The 20,792-nt window shown below is 37.2% G+C and overlaps 1 protein-coding gene across 1 annotated transcript in view; it reads left to right on the top strand.

Annotated features, from left to right (window-relative positions):
- Window positions 1-20,792, top strand: part of SEMA5A (sema domain, seven thrombospondin repeats (type 1 and type 1-like), transmembrane domain (TM) and short cytoplasmic domain, (semaphorin) 5A) — a 220,831-nt gene that overhangs the window by 126,013 nt on the left and 74,026 nt on the right. Inside the window, exons 11-13 of the mRNA XM_014940999.1 lie at window positions 9,417-9,534; window positions 15,071-15,252; window positions 17,329-17,472. Coding sequence (XP_014796485.1) covers window positions 9,417-9,534; window positions 15,071-15,252; window positions 17,329-17,472 — 444 coding nt within the window. The remainder of the gene's footprint in view (window positions 1-9,416; window positions 9,535-15,070; window positions 15,253-17,328; window positions 17,473-20,792) is intronic.

The following is a 20,792-nucleotide window of genomic DNA, read 5'->3' as shown; positions in this document are numbered from 1 at the left end:
GCAACTTCAGTCCCTCTCTTGAACAAACTATTCCACACGCTAATATCTCAATGTCAAGATAATTTTCTTGAAATTGTCTATTTTTTACTTTTATTTCATTATTCTTTGTCTTATCTTCACATACCAGCCTCTAAAGCATGCAGTTATTGCTTTTATCCGTAGTTTATTATGTTCCCTTAATATTCACTCTGATATGCTGGACATATTTAGCTAATTCACATTTCCTTGTAAATGTTCCTCTAGCACTTTCTTGTGGTGGAGTCCTCTGTGGCACAGTGTTGCCTCTGACAGACAATCCCTCTGGTTTAAGACAGTCCTGTTCTAACAGCTCACAGCTTTGCTTCCACAGACACTGTTATTGAAGGCCCTTGAAAGTACTGTTTTACATTTGGAGACCAATTTTGTTGTTTTGTGGGGTTTTTTTGCATTCTATGTGCAGTTCAGTGCATTTTTTGGCTGGTGACAGCAGACCATATCACAGGCGGAGCCGGTTGCTACACCTGTAGTTTGTGTTGTTCAGCTCTTTCCATTTTACCATGATGGTTTTGTTGTTTATGAGTCTCCCGTGTTAGTTATTTGGATTGACAGTTTTCATGGAGGGGGTCTCCTGCAGAGTTCTGCCAATGGCTGAATAGTTTTGAACATCCTGTCATAATTCTGCTGTTTTCAGGAGTCAGCTAGGGAAAAATACTTTGGGCCATGTGAATTCTTACACTTCTCCAAAAAGCCCTGACATTTTTATGCTTCAAGAGGAAACAGCAGTTACCTTAGCTTGGCTCCCCTTGGGAAAATACCTTTTGGGTAAGATTTTGACCATTTTATTTTCACCTGTGTATTGCAATTCACACATGTTTATCAAACTTCCATACATACTTTTCAACATCAGCGTTATTCACTGGAGCTATTATTTTCACTGAGAATTCTCCAGCTCTCGATACTTTGCAGTTAGGTAGGGTGAGCATATAGCACACTTACTTTTGTATACCTGCTAATTAGCTATAATGTGAGATAAATTAAGTGATTATAATGAGAAGAGAACTATTAAGTTCCCTAAAGTTGCAGTTTTTGCTATTTACTTTGAAGGCTCTAAGCATACGCATAAGGAGTAAAATCTGTAACAGGGGTGTAAAGACTCCACCCCCTGAAACAAAGATCGATCAACTTTTTTCTTTTCTGTAGCCTTCAAAAGCAACCTTGGATGGCAGTGATTTCTCTGAGGCAAATACGTTGATGTAAAAATTTGTACTGGAGTTTTCAGTGCATCAGTTTTGAAAGTAGGGGCAATGAAAGGTTGTATCAGCCCAATGTTCTGTGAAATCTTACTGAGCAAGGATCAAGAAGTGGTACTTCTGATGGAAGATAGGTTTCACACATTTAGAAGGCTTGAAAGCTAATCTTATGATGTTGTTATGTGTAAAAAAATAAATAGAGGCATTTTACATTATATGCTTAAAGTATTATTGGGTCAGAAGATTGTTTTGCTAAGTATTGTTATCATAACTACTCTACTGTAACCCTGACACCTCTCTCTCTGTACTCCATCATTTTTATTTTGGCTTCTTTATTAACCATCAGCTACACAGTCTGTACATATGCAAAAGATAACTGTAGCAGCATAGTAATAAGAGAGGTACTGGACTAACTAACAGAAGAAAACAATTATTGCAAATTTGGTTGTGCTTTATCTCATTCCTAGAACTCCAGCAAGATTATTGGATTAAGTATTTCAACTGCTGTTGCATTCCTTCATTTTTCCTTGTCTATAGATGTTACTTCTTCAGAAGTGCTCTTGCACTCAGCACAAACTTGCTTCCCTGGGAATATCATTACATAGTAGAATAATGATTTCTGTATACTAATATTATACACGTTAACAACCAGTAATGTGTTCTGAAGTATTACTAGGTGCTAACGTGTCCAGAAGGGCTTGCCAGCATGTGGAATTGAAATTGCTGTTTTGAAATAATCATTCCAGAATGGTTATTTTTGGATATCCAGGTGGATTTCATTATTTCAAAATATGCAAACCTTACTCCAATTTAAATCAGAGAAAGATACTGCTACATTAGAATGTTGAAACCACTTGAGGCCTAATCTGAATTAGTGATTCCAGAGTAATATTCCAGAATCAGAATCTTTGTAAATTTCCCAAACTAAGGTAAACCGTAATCCTGGTTATAAGGCTAGATTATAAACACATTTTTAAAATGTGAAATCTTTTTTTTCCATATTAGATGCACTGCAAAATTGTCTTCAATTGGTGTGAACTTACAAGAACAATAATAAAGTCAGCAAAACTATGATATAAGTATACTTGAAAGTCTTCCTCACTCGAAAGAAGTAGAATGTTAGTCCCATACCAGGGGGAAGGAAGGATTCAGTTGAAGCCCTGCAGATCTGAGGTTGACCTGTATTTCTTTCTTCCCCTTTGAGGACCAAGGTTTTTGCAGAAAATGACTTGGTCTGCCTGGCCCCCAAAATGCATCAGAGACAAACTATGCATTTACCTTTTGCTGCATCTGAAATACTTGGTGACAACTCTTTAAAGTGTGTGATCTATGCAAGTGTGTACTGTATTGTAAGCACACATTTTTGGCAAACAGGAAGGAATTTTGATAAACAGGTAGAATTTTACAGCCTATTCCCAATGTATTTATTGCAGTACCCTAGGAGGACAAAGGAAAATGTCTTTTCCTTTTAGTTTGCAAAGTTTTAAGAAAACCAGATGGACTTGACTACGTATTTGCAATTCAGATTTTATTAGTAGGATATTATTTTAAACAAAGAAGTGAACTAAGAAATAAAAATTTAAAACAGGCATGTGGTTTTCATATGTCATGATGTAATTCATTTCTTTGCTTTAAAAAAATACCAAAGGTTTGAGGAAATTTAAGTTCAATGTAGTTACTGTTAAGTTTTTCTTGAAAATCACCTGACATGTTTAAAGCAACCCACTTTCCAAGAAGTTATTTCACTAGTTTTTTGATACTTGGCAAGCATTTCTCTGGAAACAGAAGTTTAAGGTACTGGGTGGTTTAAAAACGAATGAATAAACAAACAAAGGCAAATCTGGAAGGTTTTTTATTTTAAAATAACATATCAGATACTGGACTGTTATGCAGTCAGTCCAGCAAATATCCTATGTATCTCAGTTTACAGTGCTCTGCATAATGTAGCACTTGTTTTCTCGTGAGAGTTATTTGCAGCTCTCTTAATGATCTGTAATCTTTTTGTGTACATTTTCATTTATTTGAAGTTTTAAAGAAAATTAATGTTCAAGCTTGGAGTCTGCTATTGACTTGAACGTAAGAAAAAGAGAGAGAGTATTCTTGATGGATTAATGAGAACTGTGGGCATGATTCCAGGACAGGAGTTTTTATGCTCCAGTTCTATGAGCCCAAACCGAGGGGCTTTAAAAGCCATTTGCTCCTCATAATACATTGTCAGGCCGGTAGAAGTATCTACAATTACTTCTGAAATGAGAGACAACAGTGCCCTCAAAATGGCAAGTTGAGATACCTGCTATCTGGTTAATACTTTTAAGGAGTCAAGTTGTACATCTTATATGGGGGCCTGCTGTCTTTATAATTGATTCATATTCTAGTATAAACTTAACCTAGGTTACAGATGACTAAAAGGGTATGGAAGTTTTGTACCCTGTTTATGTTATATCCGCTAAAGATGTGCAGGTCTTTTAAAGACATGGGGATGCCATGTGGAAGCAAACATGGTCAGCCTGGGGAATCACTGTTACTGCTATTCTGATCTAGGAACCTATCAAATTGTGGGAAAATCCCCAAATCTGTTGCTCTTGGGTTGCCTTGCTGTGTAAGTAGCTCAGATTTTCAGAGCCTATTTGCCAACCACAGATTTGCAGGCTCTAATTTTAGCCCATCAAAAGGTCTCTGAAAACCCTAGCTGCACCCAGTGGTACTGGCATTTCAAGGCTCCTACTTCCTAATCAGAGGGTTGGATGTTTTGTCTTGGCTGGTTGGCATGGATGGAGGCCTCAGACTTTATTTCTGTACAATGAACATCAAGTCCATATTCTCCTGTAGAGAGCAAGCGTGGTCTGAAAGTTGTCTTTTGCATTTGTTCTGAGTAGAGCTACTTGGAAGTGTCTGTATTCAGACAATTGTGTGTTAAAAACAATTTTATTAAAAGAATTATACATAAATTCCTGATTCTGAATTTGAAGGGAAGAGCTTGTAAATTTAAGGCTATTATTGTCAGTGCATGCTGCAAGATTGAATCATACCTAGATTTTGATTGCCTTGTAGAAATTCAAGTAGGAGGAAGCAATAGTAGTCCACGCAGAGTGTCTGAGATGATTAAAGCATTTGATTTTTCTTAACATTACAGGCAAAGGTTAAGCAGGATTCTGAATATTTTACATGTATTTAATTTGAGCTCTTAGGACTTTATAAATTGTGTGCCTACCATTTATGTCCTGCATCATTCATCTATATCTTTGGATCGCCATTCTTCAAAGCACTTATCTATACATACACACACACACATATATATATCTACAAAAGCAGTAGTAATTTAAACACTGATATGTACCTGTGTACAGAAGTCCAGTATCAGATTTGTGTATTCATTCAGAAGTAGATAACACAATGCATTTGGACCATAAGACAGGCTTTAATCTTCAGTTGTCTGTTCAAATTTGCGGTGAGGAATCTGTCTTCTGTGAAATAAGATGGTGACCCCAGTTCAGTTCCTGGTATACGAAGTGTCCAGATCACAGTTGACAGTAATTGGAACTAGGCAGGCATGGCTATCTCAGTAGAAATGATATGGAAGGGTCAGAAGACTCAAATATCCTCTGTTCTTCAAAATACTATATGTAGGTAAAGACAGAAAAATGTTTCATTGAACAGTCTCAGAAGATGCACCTCTTATCTTTATACATTCATATTTATGTATAAACATGCATTATATTTATACATAAAATGTTATATCTCAAGAGGATACCTGATTAGCACTTACAATGTATATTGATAGCGGAATATGTTCTGCCCCTGAAAGAAGATTTTTAAATCTCTTTGAGATGGATATAGCTTTTAATCTTAAGGTTTTTTTGTTCTTTGGAGCACACGTAATTAATTCTTTTTAGTCTAAAACTATGGGGGTTTTAATATATTTTTCTCTGAATGGTGTTCATTTCTGCTTCATTTTCTGCCTGAATAAGTCATCTCCAATGTAACTGAAGTAGAGCAGTTTTGCTAGCCTGCTTAGTGATAATTATAAAATAGCTGAGGAAAATGACCTGCTATTGCTGCCTTGTATTAGAGTGAGGTGACTTACAGTTCTGTTACCAGTCAATCAAAAGCCGTTGTTTGAGTGTTGCCTGACTGTCAGTAGGCATACCCAGCCATCGATGCCAAATGAATGCCTTGCAGAACAGACACTCAACTACCTATCATTTATGTTTGGAAAAAAAAGTGAAATGACAACATAGAGGAAAATTAGAATAGATCATTAGAAGCCAAAAACCGTTGAGAATTTTTGTAGAGAGTGCTGACTAAACAGGGTAAGTGGCAGCAAGTGTCTTAGAATGAACCAATTCACTTTTATTCCTGAATTTCCTTCCAGCACAAAATTGCCAGTTTTAGCAGCACTGGGACAAATCATGTGAAGTCTTAAAGATGTGGGCTGGTGCCTACTGAGAGTAACAGACAAACCAGTCATTTTCATCTCTGATGAAATTGAGATGTAAGGTAGACTTCCAGAGACAAGACGGCTAATATATTATCCAGCTCTTCAACTTCCAGTGTCACTATCTGAAAAGGCCCTGTCAACTGAAAGACCTAAAACCATTTTTTAAATTTATCTAACTTTTCAACAGTAGCATCTAAAATGGCTTTAATTTAGACACAGATTTGGGAGGAGAAAGGGATAAAGATGTGTAATGCTATCTAATTTTTGACTTTCCTAACCTACGTGAATTTGACAGCCATTTTGTACCATTTCTTTTCTAATTTCATGTGTACACTGAAGCTGTTCCTCTTATTGATATCTCTTGGAAGAGAGATTCATTAAAAAAATGTTAATATAAAATTTTCATTGATGGAGGACAGTAAAGACACATAATTGTGAGTTAATAATAGTCCCTTTAAATTTTACATCTCAGAAGTTCTGATAACTTCTGATAACTTCTTATATTTACAAGCTTTATTCTATCCTCATTTTCTATCTGTAAACTTTTTTTGTTATCTGTTTCTTTTTTTTTTTATCTAGGCATAGCAGATCAAAATAATTAGCTGCAGTTATTCACACATTAAATTGTCCCTCAAAGGAAAGAAAATGATTTTTAAATGTGACATAATTAAGCAAATAGGAATAAAAAATTACCCACACATTACCTCTCTAATTTTCATTTAAAAGAAAATATATCTACTTTTCAGAGACATTGGTGATCTAAGCAAGTGATCTAAAAGAAATAAATTAGGAAAAACCCTCTGAGATGTGAATCAGGAAGGAGAACAGAAAAGGACTGGTGTTCCAATAGCTGAGAACAGGGCAGCTATTTAAGCCAGGTCCTGCCTCGTTTCATTAACATATCCGGCATGGTGAACTGAAATGCCAGAAAGAGGGTGATGATGTTGAACTACACTTTTGTGGTACGATTTTTCTGTCTGAACATAAGATTTCAAAAATTAAACTTTTTACAAGATGAGACTTACATGTAGTAATGACTTGGACAATCACTTAAAACATTATGTTTTAAAAAGGCCGAACTACTTTCTTCTGTGAGGAATACTTCTCAGAAAAAAATTCCTGTTGCTTTGTTTTGAACAGTTCATATGTTTCCAGGATTAATTTATATATTGTAGCGTGAAGAAAAAAAATTATTGAAGATGGTTAATGCCTCTCAATTTTGGTGGAAGTTCTTTGCGCTTAGCCTCTTGTCAACTGCAAGAGGTTAGCTGAGTTATTAACTTTTAAAATCATATTTTTCATAGGCTCAGTGGACCTTCTCAACTAAATTCTGAAAAGTTACCTCATTTTATCTTGCTGCCATGCTCTCCAAACCTGTTCACTTATTGAAATGACCGTGTCCAGTGTCCACAGAGTGATTAACATGCTTTGTCCCAGCAGTGTAAGGACTTTTTGGCATTTTTTAAAGTTTATTTCTTCCATGAAACTAGGATCTGATACCAGGAAGTTATAAGAACGTTCAAATTATGCTTTTAGTGCCCTACTTATAACATCTAAGTGACTTGTAATGAAAAATGCAAGCCATTTTGATTTGCCTGAGTGAAAAGTAAAAGGGAAACAAACACAAAAGAGGAAATGTGGTTACAAGTGAAAGGATACTGACTTTTAAAAATTTTTTTTTTTAATAAAAAGTGTCTAAAATATAACAACTGCATTTAAAAATATTAACATTTAACATAAAGAAATAGCAAAGTTGGAAAAGTGAGCACTTCTTTGAGAAATAGCACAGCTAAAGTTGCCAATTGTGCATTGTCATCCTTTAACTTTTTCTTGTATACTTTTTTCAGAAAGCACGTGCTTTATCAGGGATGTTCTGAAGGAGATCACTGAACATCTTGTCTTGCAAACACTGGAAGGGCAAGACACTTAAAACTTTCTATAATTCGCATTAATTGTCTTCCTCACTTTCTAGGTAGTTAAATGGAAACGTGCAGCCTGAGTTACAAAACTGCTAAGTGCTCACAGCTGCAAGAGCCTTCAGTGGGAACTCTCTTCTGAACACTGAATCCTCTAACCCAGAAGCTTTATCTTCGACTGGCAGTCTAATTAGGGGCACCTAGGGAATTTTGCCTGTTATGTCTCTTACTCTGTGCCCATTTTGCAGATGAGAACTATCCTCCCATATAGTACTGGCAATCCATGTTGCCAAGTGTACTGTAGAAACTAATTCTTTGAAATTTGTAAGCAAATGCTCCGTGATTGTATTATGGAATAGCATGTTAGGGAATTAGTAAGTCTGCATTTTGTCTGATGTTAGCGTGGAACTACATGAGGAATGCCAGAGATAAATAGAAATATGATTAAAACACAGGATTTATGAGGAGAGAATCACAGAAGGGTTGAGGTTTGCAGGGTCCTCTGGAGATCATCTGGTCTAACCTCCTGCTCAAGCAGGGTCCTCTAGAGCCAGTGGTCCAGGACCATATCCAGCTAGCTTTTGAATATCTCCAAGGAAGGAAACTCCAGAACCTCTCCGGGCAACCTATGCCAGTGCTAAGTCACCCTCACAGTGAAAAAAGTGTTTTCCGGATGTTCAGATGGAACCTTCTGTGTTTGTTTGTGCCTGTTGCCTCTTGTCTTGTTGCTAGGCACCACTGAAAAGAGCCTGGCTCCCCATTCTTTGCACCCTTTTTTCAGGTATTTGTACATATTGATGAGATCCCCTCAGCCTTCTCTTCTCCAGGCTGAACAGTCTCCCAACTCTCTCAAGCTCTCCTCACATGGGAGATGCAGCAGTTTCTTGATCATCTTTGTGGCCTTTCATTGGACAGATGTGATGTGAACAGAAAAAGAGAGAATAATGCCCATGGATTTGAGTTGAACAAGAATGATCAGTTAAGCATTTTTTAAAATCTAGACAAAATGTTTGCATTTATTATTTTTATGTGTAATTTATAGGTATTTTTACAAGGGTTGAAACAATTATATTATGCTTCACTATGACAGGACTTACAGCTACTTTCTTATGCATCTTTAGCTATGAAGCTGCAGACCTATTGCCTTGCCTATTAATACCTGACCTACCAGTAGCAAGAGAAAGTTGCCATTTAATGAGAAAAGAACCTGTAATTTTGTACAGTGGGTCTTTCAGAGTCACTAGGAAGCTGGACTACCACCCTTCTCTCTAAGCCTTTTTTTTTTCCCTCCTCTCCTGCCACAGCATGTGATATGTGAATGGTGCCAAGGCAGCCACCAGCACCCCTTTGAACTTATTTCCAGGGATCCTGTAGCAGTGCAGAAAACAAATCAGAGAGTTTTCTAATTAATTTTCAAAGAGTAGACATTGTCATCTGATCTATGGCAAAGATAATAATTATAATTCTAAAACCGATAGAAAAGACTAACGACTGTAAATCCTGAAATCATCTTTATTTGGAGTAGACAACATACAATTTTTATGAATTTCTGTAATTCTGTAGTAATTAAGTACAATTATCAGTCTGGACGACATACCACACATGCAGCCAGAAATTCAGCTATACACTTAAAAGAAATCCTAACTTTGTGTAGGTGTTCAAATTAATTTTTCTTCTGTTTTGTCATTTTATCTGTGCCATACCACAGCAGGAATCAATTTCACTGTCTCTTTTAGGCCTATGGCATATGAAGAGATGCCAGATAGTTATTTAGACACCTTTGGCTGGTACAAAGATAAATGTTCATGTTTTCTGATTTCTTTTCATCCACAGTGCATGCATTGGATCCCAAGACCCTTATTGTGGCTGGGACATGGTGATGAAGAAATGCACAACGCTAGAAGAAAGTCTGAGCATGAGTCAATGGGAGCAAAGCATTACTGTGTGTCCAGTAAGTCCAAATACATTAATTTATTCTTTAAAACTTTTGATTCCATTTGAATTTCATGAAAATGAGCTTACGTAGATTTTTTTAAGCTCAGAAAGCTGTATTTAATGCCATTTTTCTCAGCCATTTCCATTAGATCTTAAAAGAATATTAGGTTATTTTCTGTTTCTTATCAAACTAATTACATAATATGATCAAATTATTTATAGTACTTTCAAAAGACAGTTATTATTAACCTATAATATCTACGTTCTTACCTTGAAAGCAAACATTCACTAACATTAGAGATATTGAGGTGCTTTTCTCTGCAGGATTTTTCTCCATCTTGTACTTTGAAAAAAATTAATTACTAGAAGTTTAATCTTATTTTTGGGATCATTATTGCTAATATAAAAAGCTGTATAGCAACTTTCAAAGTTCATGAATGGGAAGGGTGAATTGTCTGAGTTAAGTCTCACTCACATAAATGACAGGAGTGTTAATTATGACAAACTTAGTGTTTATATTTGCAGTGGTTTAAGTTCTCTTGAAAAATGATTTTGAATAAATTTAATACAATAAAAAAAAGACAAACAAAAAAATTTATTTCTATCCTTCCTTTTTAACGAGGTTCCAGTGTTGTTTTAATATTGATTATTTTTCCTCACTCCAAAGAGCACAAAAAGAGAGTTAAGAAGAATCTTCCTTGTACTACTTATCTCTCTCCTTTGGAGACTTTTGCTGCTTTGGTTTTGCCTTCTGCCTATGGAGAAGGGAGTCTTTCCAACTCAATTCTGCTTTCATCGCTAATGAGGACTTCTTGAACTTCCTCATTCACCACTGGAGCATATGCATCTATGAATTTATGCTCGTACGTCACCCATGTTCTATTCAGGTGTTTAACAATCTGCTTTTAACATCTTACTGACACCCCTCCCTCTTAAGCTGGGCTTTATTTAGTGAACTAGAACTTTCAGTTGTGATCTGTACATGTGCTGCAGCAGCCTCATAGATACAAATCACTACACTGATTCTGAGGTCCCTGAGAACTAGCTCCTGTATTCTGACTGTGTTTGACATGAAATAGAAAATTTTTTAAAGAATATCTTGTTCTGTCCTTTGCTTCCGTTCTCTCAAATACTGATCTAATAAAAAAGGCATGCATTGGATTCATCTGCGTTAGCATTTTAGCAACTTTGGGGCAAATACTGTGATTTTTCCCCTTTTCTTTGGTTCACGTCACAAAGCAATCTTGAAGCACACAAGGCACATTACTTTCAGATGAAATTAAACTGAAAATGTGCTCTGACTACTAGAAGGCATTTGATCCATCGCCATAGTGAGACCAGAGGAAGCCCACAAAATAGGTATGGTGTATGTGGCAAGTCTTCAACGCCAACTGTTTCATTTTCCAGATTTGCAGTTTGCGTGCATATCACTTGGTAATATAGACATAGCCTTTGTCTCGGAGAAAGTCTGGATTCAGTCAATAGCACAGTCCTTGCCTCCCTGATTGCAGAGTAACTAGATGCATTGTACATTATATTTATTTCCAAGTGCATGGAATATATTGTACCTCCCCGCAGTAATCCCACAGGCTAAACATGGTTATGTGGAGGGTTTGTGAGTGGCCGAGCTGCGTTGCTTTTAGGAAGGATTACTGGAATGAATTGGTTGGTTGATACTTGAATAAGCAGTCTGCCTACTGCTTAGTCTTTGAATTCTGGCATTCACCTTAATTTTCTTTCATTGATACAAAACACGATGCCAAGAGGAGGTGGAGGGGGAGGGAGGAATGGTTTAGAAAGGAAAATTCAATTCTGTTCTGTTCAACTGGAAAAACAATTATATATGACAGTTGTGTAGGATCTGACAGTCTAGACAAAGCAGCAGAGCACCAATGGATTGTTCAGAAATTCATCTGCAGCTGTGAGACTTATTCTGCATATCAGAGAGGAAAAGATTTAGCAAGCCTCCAAAGGAATTTTGGAGTTGAGAAGACTGGGATTGTATAATATAAGGAAAATTTTAGAATTAACTGTCTAAATTGAAAAGTGTAGTTTTACCACTTTGCCATCTTAAACTTTGAACTCTAAGTAACTCATTATTGAACAAATTTGGAAACTTCATAGATGCTTTCCTCCAAAATAACACTATAATCTGGCAAACTGTTATCAGTTACAATTTTGCTTAGTGAGGCTTTCAAATATTTGCTGTTACAGCATTTTTATGTGCTGTAATCACAGGATATATAAGCCAAGATGTACTTAATTTAATTTTGTAGGCAACTGAGCTATGTGCATCCTTGACATTTGCTAGATACATTTAAGATAATGTTGCAGGCAGAACACAACAGAATATTAGAAGCTTGCTATCTCCCCGCTTTTGGTCCCAATATCTTTTAATTGTTAGTAAAACTGCACTGACCTTTTAACGCTATATAAAATTTGTGAGATTAATGCATGACCAGTTTCTTCTAAACTCAGATCAGAGAGAGGGCTGTTTATACACTAGCTTAACCCAAAATTAAAAGTGTGACCCGTTGCACTTGAGATATTATTTCCTAGGAAAATATTCATATATCTGAATATTAATTGACATGTCATGGTAGATCAGAGAGGGGACTAGGAGACATATCTGAGCATTTGTGTTACTGTCTCTCTGAACTTAGAAGATAATTTGTGACAATTTTCATTATTTTGGTTATCTTGCATTGGTTTAATTGTCAAGTTGTTTTTTTAAGTTATTGTTTCAGATTGTGCATGAATATAGATAGTAATTAATGCCATGACACGTGCATCTATTTTGAGCTTCTTCCAACTGGTCAGATATCCCTATTATCCAGTATTTCTATAGCAGTGAAGGTTCATTGTTTTGCTGAATTATTTTCCATTGCACTTGAAATGGAAACTTGCGATGGACCACTTGCAATCCATCACTTAAAAGTAAACTGTCTGACATTATCAAAGAGCTTTTACAAGAAAAGTAAAAATAATTTTTTAAAACGTGCTTTGGGTCTTTTTTACATAAGTATGCAACTTGAAATGGCTTTACTACAGCTACAGCTGTAGCAAACATTGTATGCAGAGAAAGAGTACAGTATGGAATCTTACCTGAATTCATTAACAGCTTCAGGAAATACTCTAGAGCCACTGAATTCAATACTAAATAATCTCAAACCAAAGAGCTCATGGCAGATTTAAGGACTGGGTCACTGAAGATGTGACCTTGACTCAGAGTGCAGAGACACAAACCAGGAAGTCAAGGTGAGTGCAGAAAGGCTCAAGACAAAGAAGATTGATATTTGAAGTACATTAGGAAGGAAGAAGGGACTAGAGGTATCTGCAGAAGGTAAAGGGTGACAAAAACAAGGTGGTAGAGAGGGAAAGCAGAGTGTAGCCGTGCCAGGAACGTACAGCCATATTGTCTGCTTGATTGTGATTTTCTGCTTGACGAATGTCAGCTGGTGAAAGATTAATGGGCATAGGTTCTGGTGAGGGATAAAAAGGCCCCTCATCAGTACATTTTTCTTTCTGATAGTTCTATGATGAAATTATTTGATATCACTTACGAAAAATAGATAGTCATAGAGAGACAGAGCAGGTGAGTCATGGGGGACAGCAGAGACTGCAGTGGGATGATCTTTACAGGAGTAAGGGGGAAAAATTCAAGAGAAACCTGCCATCAGTATGTGCTTCTCTGCTCAAGCTTTCAAGCTAAGCTTTATGAATACTTTCCCTGCCACTCGATATAAATTATGGTAACCATAGACAACTGAAGCTTTAGTTTATAATTTTAGGTGCAACAGTAAAGATGCTTTAGTGTAGTGTAGAAATAGAAAGCAGTAAAGAGGTTTTCACATCTCTGACATTAATTGAATTGGGGACATATCATTGGTAGTTTGTATAGACTGTATATTTGTTAGACCAGCAGTGTAAGAGAGAATGGATTTACTTGTTGCTTAACTAGAAGTATTTTCTTTTGTCTTATGAAGAATAACAATGTATACTGTGCATGAGAAAAAGTCAGTGAGTTCTTTTCAATAAACATTTGTCAGCAGAATTTTGAAATGATGAATTATGGTTGTGTCAGTTGTGGCTGGCAGAGTACACATATGGCTGTTTTGTGGAGAAGCCATAGCTGTGAAAAATAAATCATGAGAAATGTAATTAATAGTGAAATTATGGAACCTTTGCCACAGTGGAAAGAATCAGCCAGCACCCAGTGTGGCAGTGGAAACATGCCTTGTGCTGTAATCAAATCTCTTGTATCTTCAAATTATTAGTGAAATGTATACTTCCCTCACCACTGTTAAAATGAAACAATGCTAAAAATAGCAAATGGAGACACCACTAAAGATCATTCATGACAATCTACTGCTGTAGTTCCTATTTCAATATATAAGCAAATATTAGTGTTACGTTCTTACACATTTGATAAAATATGCATGACTACAACTGATACGTATTTTTATCTGAGTGAATTTAAATGCTATTTAGGCTGCACTTGTTAGTACTGCTGTTTTGACTGAAAGTTAAAATATGACAATCAAAAGGAAAATCCTTTAGTTCTTAAGTGAAAAAGTGGCTATCATTTCCATTTATGAACACAGATTTGTCAAGATTAACACCTTGCTGAAAGAATTAAGAATATGAAAACCTATCTTTATTATGAGAGCTGAATTCCCCATGTCCAGCCCCATTTACTTTATTAGTTCCAGTAACCATGGACGCTGCTGCAATTTCCATAAGCACGTTTTGTTTCAGCTGGACAGTAAAGATTTCTTATTAACGTGTGTTATGGCTGCAACAATGGAAACATTCCAGTCAAAATGAGAATGGTCTGACCCTTCCAGCCAAAGGTGTTGAGAATTGCCTTCAGCAAGCAGCACGCTTTCTCATCATGTAGACTTAGGTGCAGCTTTTTGAAGATGTTTTTAGGATTTATACATATAATTCATCTAATGTTTAGAGAGACTCCATATTTAAAACCACTTTGCACTTCTGTGAAATGGTGCTATATGACGTGCTTCAAAAAACTGTTGTCAAAAAAAGACAGTCATCGTGGAGATTTGAGGTTGACTCATCCAATTTTGTTACCCTGGCCTATTATCCTCTGCTGCCTCTTCCTTTTGATCTAGATTTGGGTTTTCACAAGCATTCTTGCACATGCTGGTTTACAGTCAGTATTCATGTTCCTAATCACAGGTAGAATTTAGGAAACAGGGAATGCTGTCATTAGAAGATAACCGAGATAGTGAAACTACTTTCTGTTGAATCACTGTAGGCAGGCATGGTTACAAAAGGTAATGGTTAGTTGTGATTGTTGTTATTGCTTTAGTGGTAGCATCCAGTGGCCCACATTGGTTGGAGGTGGTGGGAATTATGCAGGTACAGAAATTATGAGTGGAGCTTGCTGTCTGAGGGGTGTACTTCTCCAGTGGAGGCTGGAGTGGATTCTTGGTGGCTGAAGGCTGTACCTCCATGTACTGCAGAATTAATAGGTTGTATAAAGGAACTATCAGGCCTCAGGTAAGCCTTTCTGTTGTGTTTATTTCTAGGTGAGGAATCTGACAGTGGATGGGCATTTTGGAACATGGTCACAGTGGAAACCTTGTACTCACACCGACGGTGCCAGTGTTGGCTCCTGCCTCTGTAGGACGCGTGTGTGTGACAGTCCTGCTCCTCAGTGTGGAGGCTGGCTGTGTGAAGGACCAACCATGGAGATCACCAACTGTTCCAGGTACACAAAACAATTTCAGGTTCTATCGTTTATGGTTTAAAAGTTTTTAACTTAATCAGAATAGAATCTACCCTTTGAAATCTCATCTGCAATGAGGAGTGCAGCCATTTCTGTGCATGAAACAGCTCTTATCTATGTCCACAGCAAATGAGACATTAGAAGGTATCTCTCAGAGTTTGTGGGAGAGAGAATGAGCCAGATGGCAAACAGGGATTTCAAATGCTGTGTTCCAAATAATATAGTCCTCAGCTTATTTTAACGAAAGCTCAGAAAGAAAAAAAATAAATCTTAAGTAATGTCCAAAGTATGATACTTTTTCTCAGTTCTGTAGTCATAAAACTTTTTTTTTTCTACAAGTCAGGACTGTTTGCATTTTTGGAGGTCTCATGTCACTGTTGTATTTCCCCATTCTGCCTTGGGAAAAATGTTTTCATTATGTCTTTTAGTTGTGTCGTGACATCTAGATCTATTACTAGGCTATATGCCACCCTTCAGCTGCTCTTTTGTCTTCCTCAGGCACATAACCACTCCCAGAAAAAAACATTGAGAGCAGATCATTTCAAAGAGATGCAGAACATTGTATATTGTGAACTGCATTAGTTAATTTAAAACATTACACATACTTTGCTTGCAAGATGAAACTTACATGCTGGTGCATTCTGCTTCTTGTCATTGAGTCTTTGTGCTTTTGTCTGCTTTTTTTTTTTAATAAACATCAGAAGCTCATCATGGTAGTGAATAAAGCGGATTATCCCTCTGCAAAAGATAACTGCAAGCTCTGTTAAGTGGAAATAGTTGATGTTAGGGAAATTATTAAAAACAGAAAAATATAGTATATAAAATCAGATCAGGAAAATGGTAGAAAAGATAAGCATGCTGTGAGATACTGAACAATCAAACAACAGTTATTTGCTGTCAGGTTTGGAAGGCAATTTGGGACTTGATTTGGCAGTATTACACTACTATTTTAACATCTTACTTCTGTTAACACTGCTATATTAGTAATCCCAGAATTCATGGATATCCAGGTATTTTGTTCATTTTACCAACTGGGTAATACATTGCACTGACAAAGATATTATTTTTTGTCTGTGTTACCAGTGATAGCTGATTATTTTTTTCAAAAGCTTTTTCCTGTGTTATCAACTCTTATAACCCTAATAATAGTAAGACATCAAGATGAGTGAAATTTAAATTGGTAATATTTGTGATAAATTACTTGAATAATCTTATGTAATTTTTATTAGTGGATTTAATTAGTTTTCATTGTTAAAAAAAGTTATTTCAAAATAGCGTAATGTACTATTTTAACTTTTGCTTTTATGATGGCACTTCAAGAATTCATTATAGTTTAGTTTTATTTTTCTTGATTTCTCTTTGTCTTCTACCAATACAGAAACTGCAAGCTAGCCATCAAAAGCCTATGAGAACTGCTTGAAGCATATAATTTTTTGCTTAGAATAGGGTATGAAATTCCTTTTGAGATGTTTGGTATAGTGTATTTTTTCCTAGGGTTTATTGGCAAGGGACAGGATTGCCCTTTCCAAAAGTTCACAAATGCAGCGTACAGCATGTGAATTCTGTTAGCCTTTTTTGTTACATTGCAAATAAGGTATGGGTGCCTTATCACAGTATCCTGTTGAAATTGTGAACTAACGCATTTTGACACTTACTTATTACTCTTTTTCCTTTAATCCCTTTTCTTTTAGAAGAGGTAGCAAAACTTGACATTTTAATCTCCCTCAATAAAAGACCCGTAAATAATAATTAGAAAAATATTTAAATAAAAGTTATAGGAGTTTGCAGATGAAGTTTACCCCGAATAAAGTGACCGAAAGCAACGAAATAGCTTCATATCTTTGTATCTATCTTGTGTAATGCGGTCATTTTAGCAGTTGCTGATTACAAAGCATGGAATATGGAAGGATCAGAGCACCTTTATTTTAGTCCAATATTCTTTAAGAAATGGAACACGATGCAGATATATTAATGGGCCAGGTTCTGCTGTCAGTCACACCTAATCAGCCATTCGCTATGTATAACAGATGACAGAGCCTGAGCTTTTTGTTCTACCAGAAATGGGGGCTGGACACCGTGGACTTCTTGGTCACCTTGTAGTACCACTTGTGGAATAGGCTTTCAAGTTCGTCAGCGTTCCTGCAGCAATCCAACCCCTCGACATGGAGGACGCGTCTGTGTGGGACAGAATCGTGAGGAGAGGTGAGCTATCTTTTTTCTACTGTCTGTTTTAATTTCTTCTGCTCGGCTGTATTCCACAGGACATTTTCTCTTTTACCTGCCTTTTTTTCTCTTGCCTTTCCTTTCACTCTCTCTTTAACTCCACTGCTGCACAATAGCAGTATTCCCATTAGCAAGGCTGTGGGGCTGCAGCGGTTCTTTCATCTTTCACTTATCTGCGTCCCTCCCGAGCCAGCCGAGAGCTCCTGGTGGTGCCAGGGAATTGTGCTGAAGCAATGTGCTGCTGTCCCTTGAGACCCTGAAAATTGATTCTCCTTTAAAATTGATTGCAGTGTGTTTGAATTGTAGCTCGCCCAGCCTCAAGACCCGGAATTCAGAGCAATATATAGTAAGGTCACAGCACTATGTTACTGATGCTGTGAGTTCATTTTTTCTGTCTTAAATGAATTAAGCATCTGTATAACATGAAAGGAAGTTTCAAGGGCTTTGTTTTACATTCAATAAATATAATACACCTTGAACTCAAATATTTTTTAGTAAGGTTTCAGGGTGGTTTTTTTTTTAAATTTCTTGTATATAAACTAACCCCTGAGCAGATCAAATCAACTCAGATTTTTATTTCACCATCTACCTCTTTGGCACCAGGCTAGGTATTTTTTCCCTAGCTCTCTAATGTAAAGTTCAGGGCTCTGATTCCATTTCACATGCACCCTAATGTCTCTAACTTGTAATTTATGTGTTAGGAATTTTAACAGGAATTAAATATTTCTTTAAATCAAACTAGAAGATATTCATATAGCCTGCAACTGTTAGATGCATTATATTGTTTCCCGAGGCATGCCAAAAAGCTAGATAGCTTCTTGGTGTAAGAATCTGGAGTACTGTAGTCATGTGTTCCAAGAGATGTATGTGGATGCATTTCTACTCGTTATACACTGGCAGCTTACTTCAGTAATTCTGTATGGATGATTCAGTGTCCTATATTGCTGTTGGATGAAGACAAGATTCACTAACCTTTATGTTGAGTTTCAGTGAGGGATTTAATTAAACACCAACTCTGGTATTTCTATAGATGAAAAGATTCATAGAATCATAGAATGGTTTGGGTTGGAAGGGACCTTAAAGATCATCTAGTTCCAACCCCCCTGCCATGGGCAGGGACACCTCCCACCAGACCCAATTGCTCAAAGCCCCATCCAGCCTGGCCTTGAACACTTCCAGGGATGGGGCATCTACGACTTCCCCGGGCAACCTGTTCCAGTGTCTCACCACCCTCACAGTAAAGCATTTCTTTCTAGTATCTAATCTAAATCTCTCCTCTTCCAATCTAAAACCGTTGCCCCTTGTCCTTTCACAACACTTCCTGACAGAGTCCCTCTCCAGCTCTCCTGTAGGCTCCCTTCAGACATTGAAAGGCCGCTATAAGGTCTCCCCAGAGCCTTCTCCTCTCCAGGCTGAACAATCCCAGCTCTCTCAGCCTGTCCTCATAGGGGAGGTGCTCCATCCCTCTGATCATCTTTCCATTGAAGGAAAGTTGCATCACACACTTATGTATTAACAGATCATCAAGGACCTTGTCTTTCTAACTCTAAATGTAAAGTATCAGTATCACAGAACATGTGAACACTTCTTGCTGTTTCAGAGCCATGAATATTTACCATTTCATCGCATTTTGTTATTTTCTAAATTGCTTTCTGAAAATAGGTTGCCCAACCAAAAAGCCATCACCACCAACTATGGATTATATCTGCCATTATATATCTCTTTCCCAGCATGAATAACATATATCGATTTTCTTGAACTGAGAGGTCAGTCCAGGGCAGGATATAATAAAACTGAATATAGAAGAAAAGAGTTTAGTTTGGATACACTTTTTGGTGGTGGACTGAGAATGTTAGTAGTCATTGTTCGTCTTAAATATAACATGGAATAAAAGTGCAATAAGGAGTTTCAGAGAAATAAAGAAAAACATGAGAAATACTTCCATAATTATAGGAGAAAATGTCCAGTATTAAGACAATGGGTGCACAAAAAAAGCAGTTACAAAATGGAAAGTGATACATAAAATGAATTGAAATAACAGGCAGCCTAGAAAGATTGAATTTTGGTATGTAACAGTTCTGATGGAACAGCAGGCTTATGTTGCTTTGCTTTTGTAGCCTGCAGGTTACTTGTCCTTTCCCTCTCCGTCCAGTTCAGCAGCAATCTGGGATGTACGTGCCTGTGAGTTTACTGCAGGATGTCTTTTATTCTTATAGTTTGTCTGTTACTGTTTCCTATCTCCTTGAAGCACCCTTCACTCTCACTGGCCCTGCACCTTTCTCTCACTCACGAGCTTGCTCACAGCTGACCTTTCTGCCTCTACCCTGGTTTTGTTTAAGTTATCCGTGATGTGTGTTGATAGTTTTAAAGATTGTGGGCTTTTTTAAAGGACTTTTAAAATTTCTTTCCAGAAAGTGTGTGGTATGTTAGGAAGTTTTGTCATATAATTTATAAAGCAAATAGAGGAACGAGGCATCACTTATTTGCCAGGATTTTTGTCAGTGTCAGGCCAAATACTTGGAAAAATCTTTTTCAGATTAAAAAGCAGAGAATCCTGGGAAACTTGCCAGCCAGGGCCCATCCCACCACCTCGAGCAGGGGAGCAGGGCAAGCCTGGAGATTGTTCCCAGATCCAACCAAGAGTCTAAGATAATAGGTGGTATCATGGCAATGAGGCAGGTCTGAGGTCCAGTTGGGAAGCCAAGCCACAGGCCAAGGCTAGGATCAGGTTAAGTGGTCAGCAGGCAGGTCTTTAGCAACAGAGCCAAGGCCAGAAGCCAGTTCTCATGTTGAGGTCTAGACCAAGGGGCTCCATGGTGGCCCAGAAACAAGGTCTCCAGCACTTCTCCAACAGCACAGCTCAGGCAAGGGTTAAATACAGAGCAGAGCTTAAATACAGTTCCTGGGCCCATGAGTGTGCATAGTGGTCCCAGGTGAGGCTGCTTGGGGCCATTAGGGCTTTATGAGTATTCTCAGGGCTCTGACAGCTTGTAGAGAGTTCTGAGTTATGTGAGCAATGGAGTTCCAGTGTTTACAGTAGTCCTAATTCACTGCTTCACTGCAGTACCACTGGAGATACATCTGCACCAAATGGAAACAGTTCCTTTGAGAACTGGGCCCAGTACATTTAGGCAGACTGAGTAAGTATTCCACATGCAGTAACTCCTAAGAAATGTTTACCTTGGTTTTGTATCCAGAGGACCAATGAGCAGATTTTCTCGTTTGAATTAATTGATGTTTATAAATGGCCTATCATTTTACTTTCTTAATGAGCCAGCTCATATGTAAAATTAATATTT

Source organism: Calidris pugnax, unplaced genomic scaffold, assembly GCF_001431845.1.
Source record: "Calidris pugnax isolate Ruff unplaced genomic scaffold, ASM143184v1 scaffold8, whole genome shotgun sequence".
In the NCBI taxonomy this organism is placed as follows: Eukaryota; Metazoa; Chordata; class Aves; order Charadriiformes; family Scolopacidae; genus Calidris; species Calidris pugnax.
The sequence above is the reverse complement of the archived record's forward strand: the minus strand, read 5'-3'. Positions and strand labels throughout refer to the sequence as shown.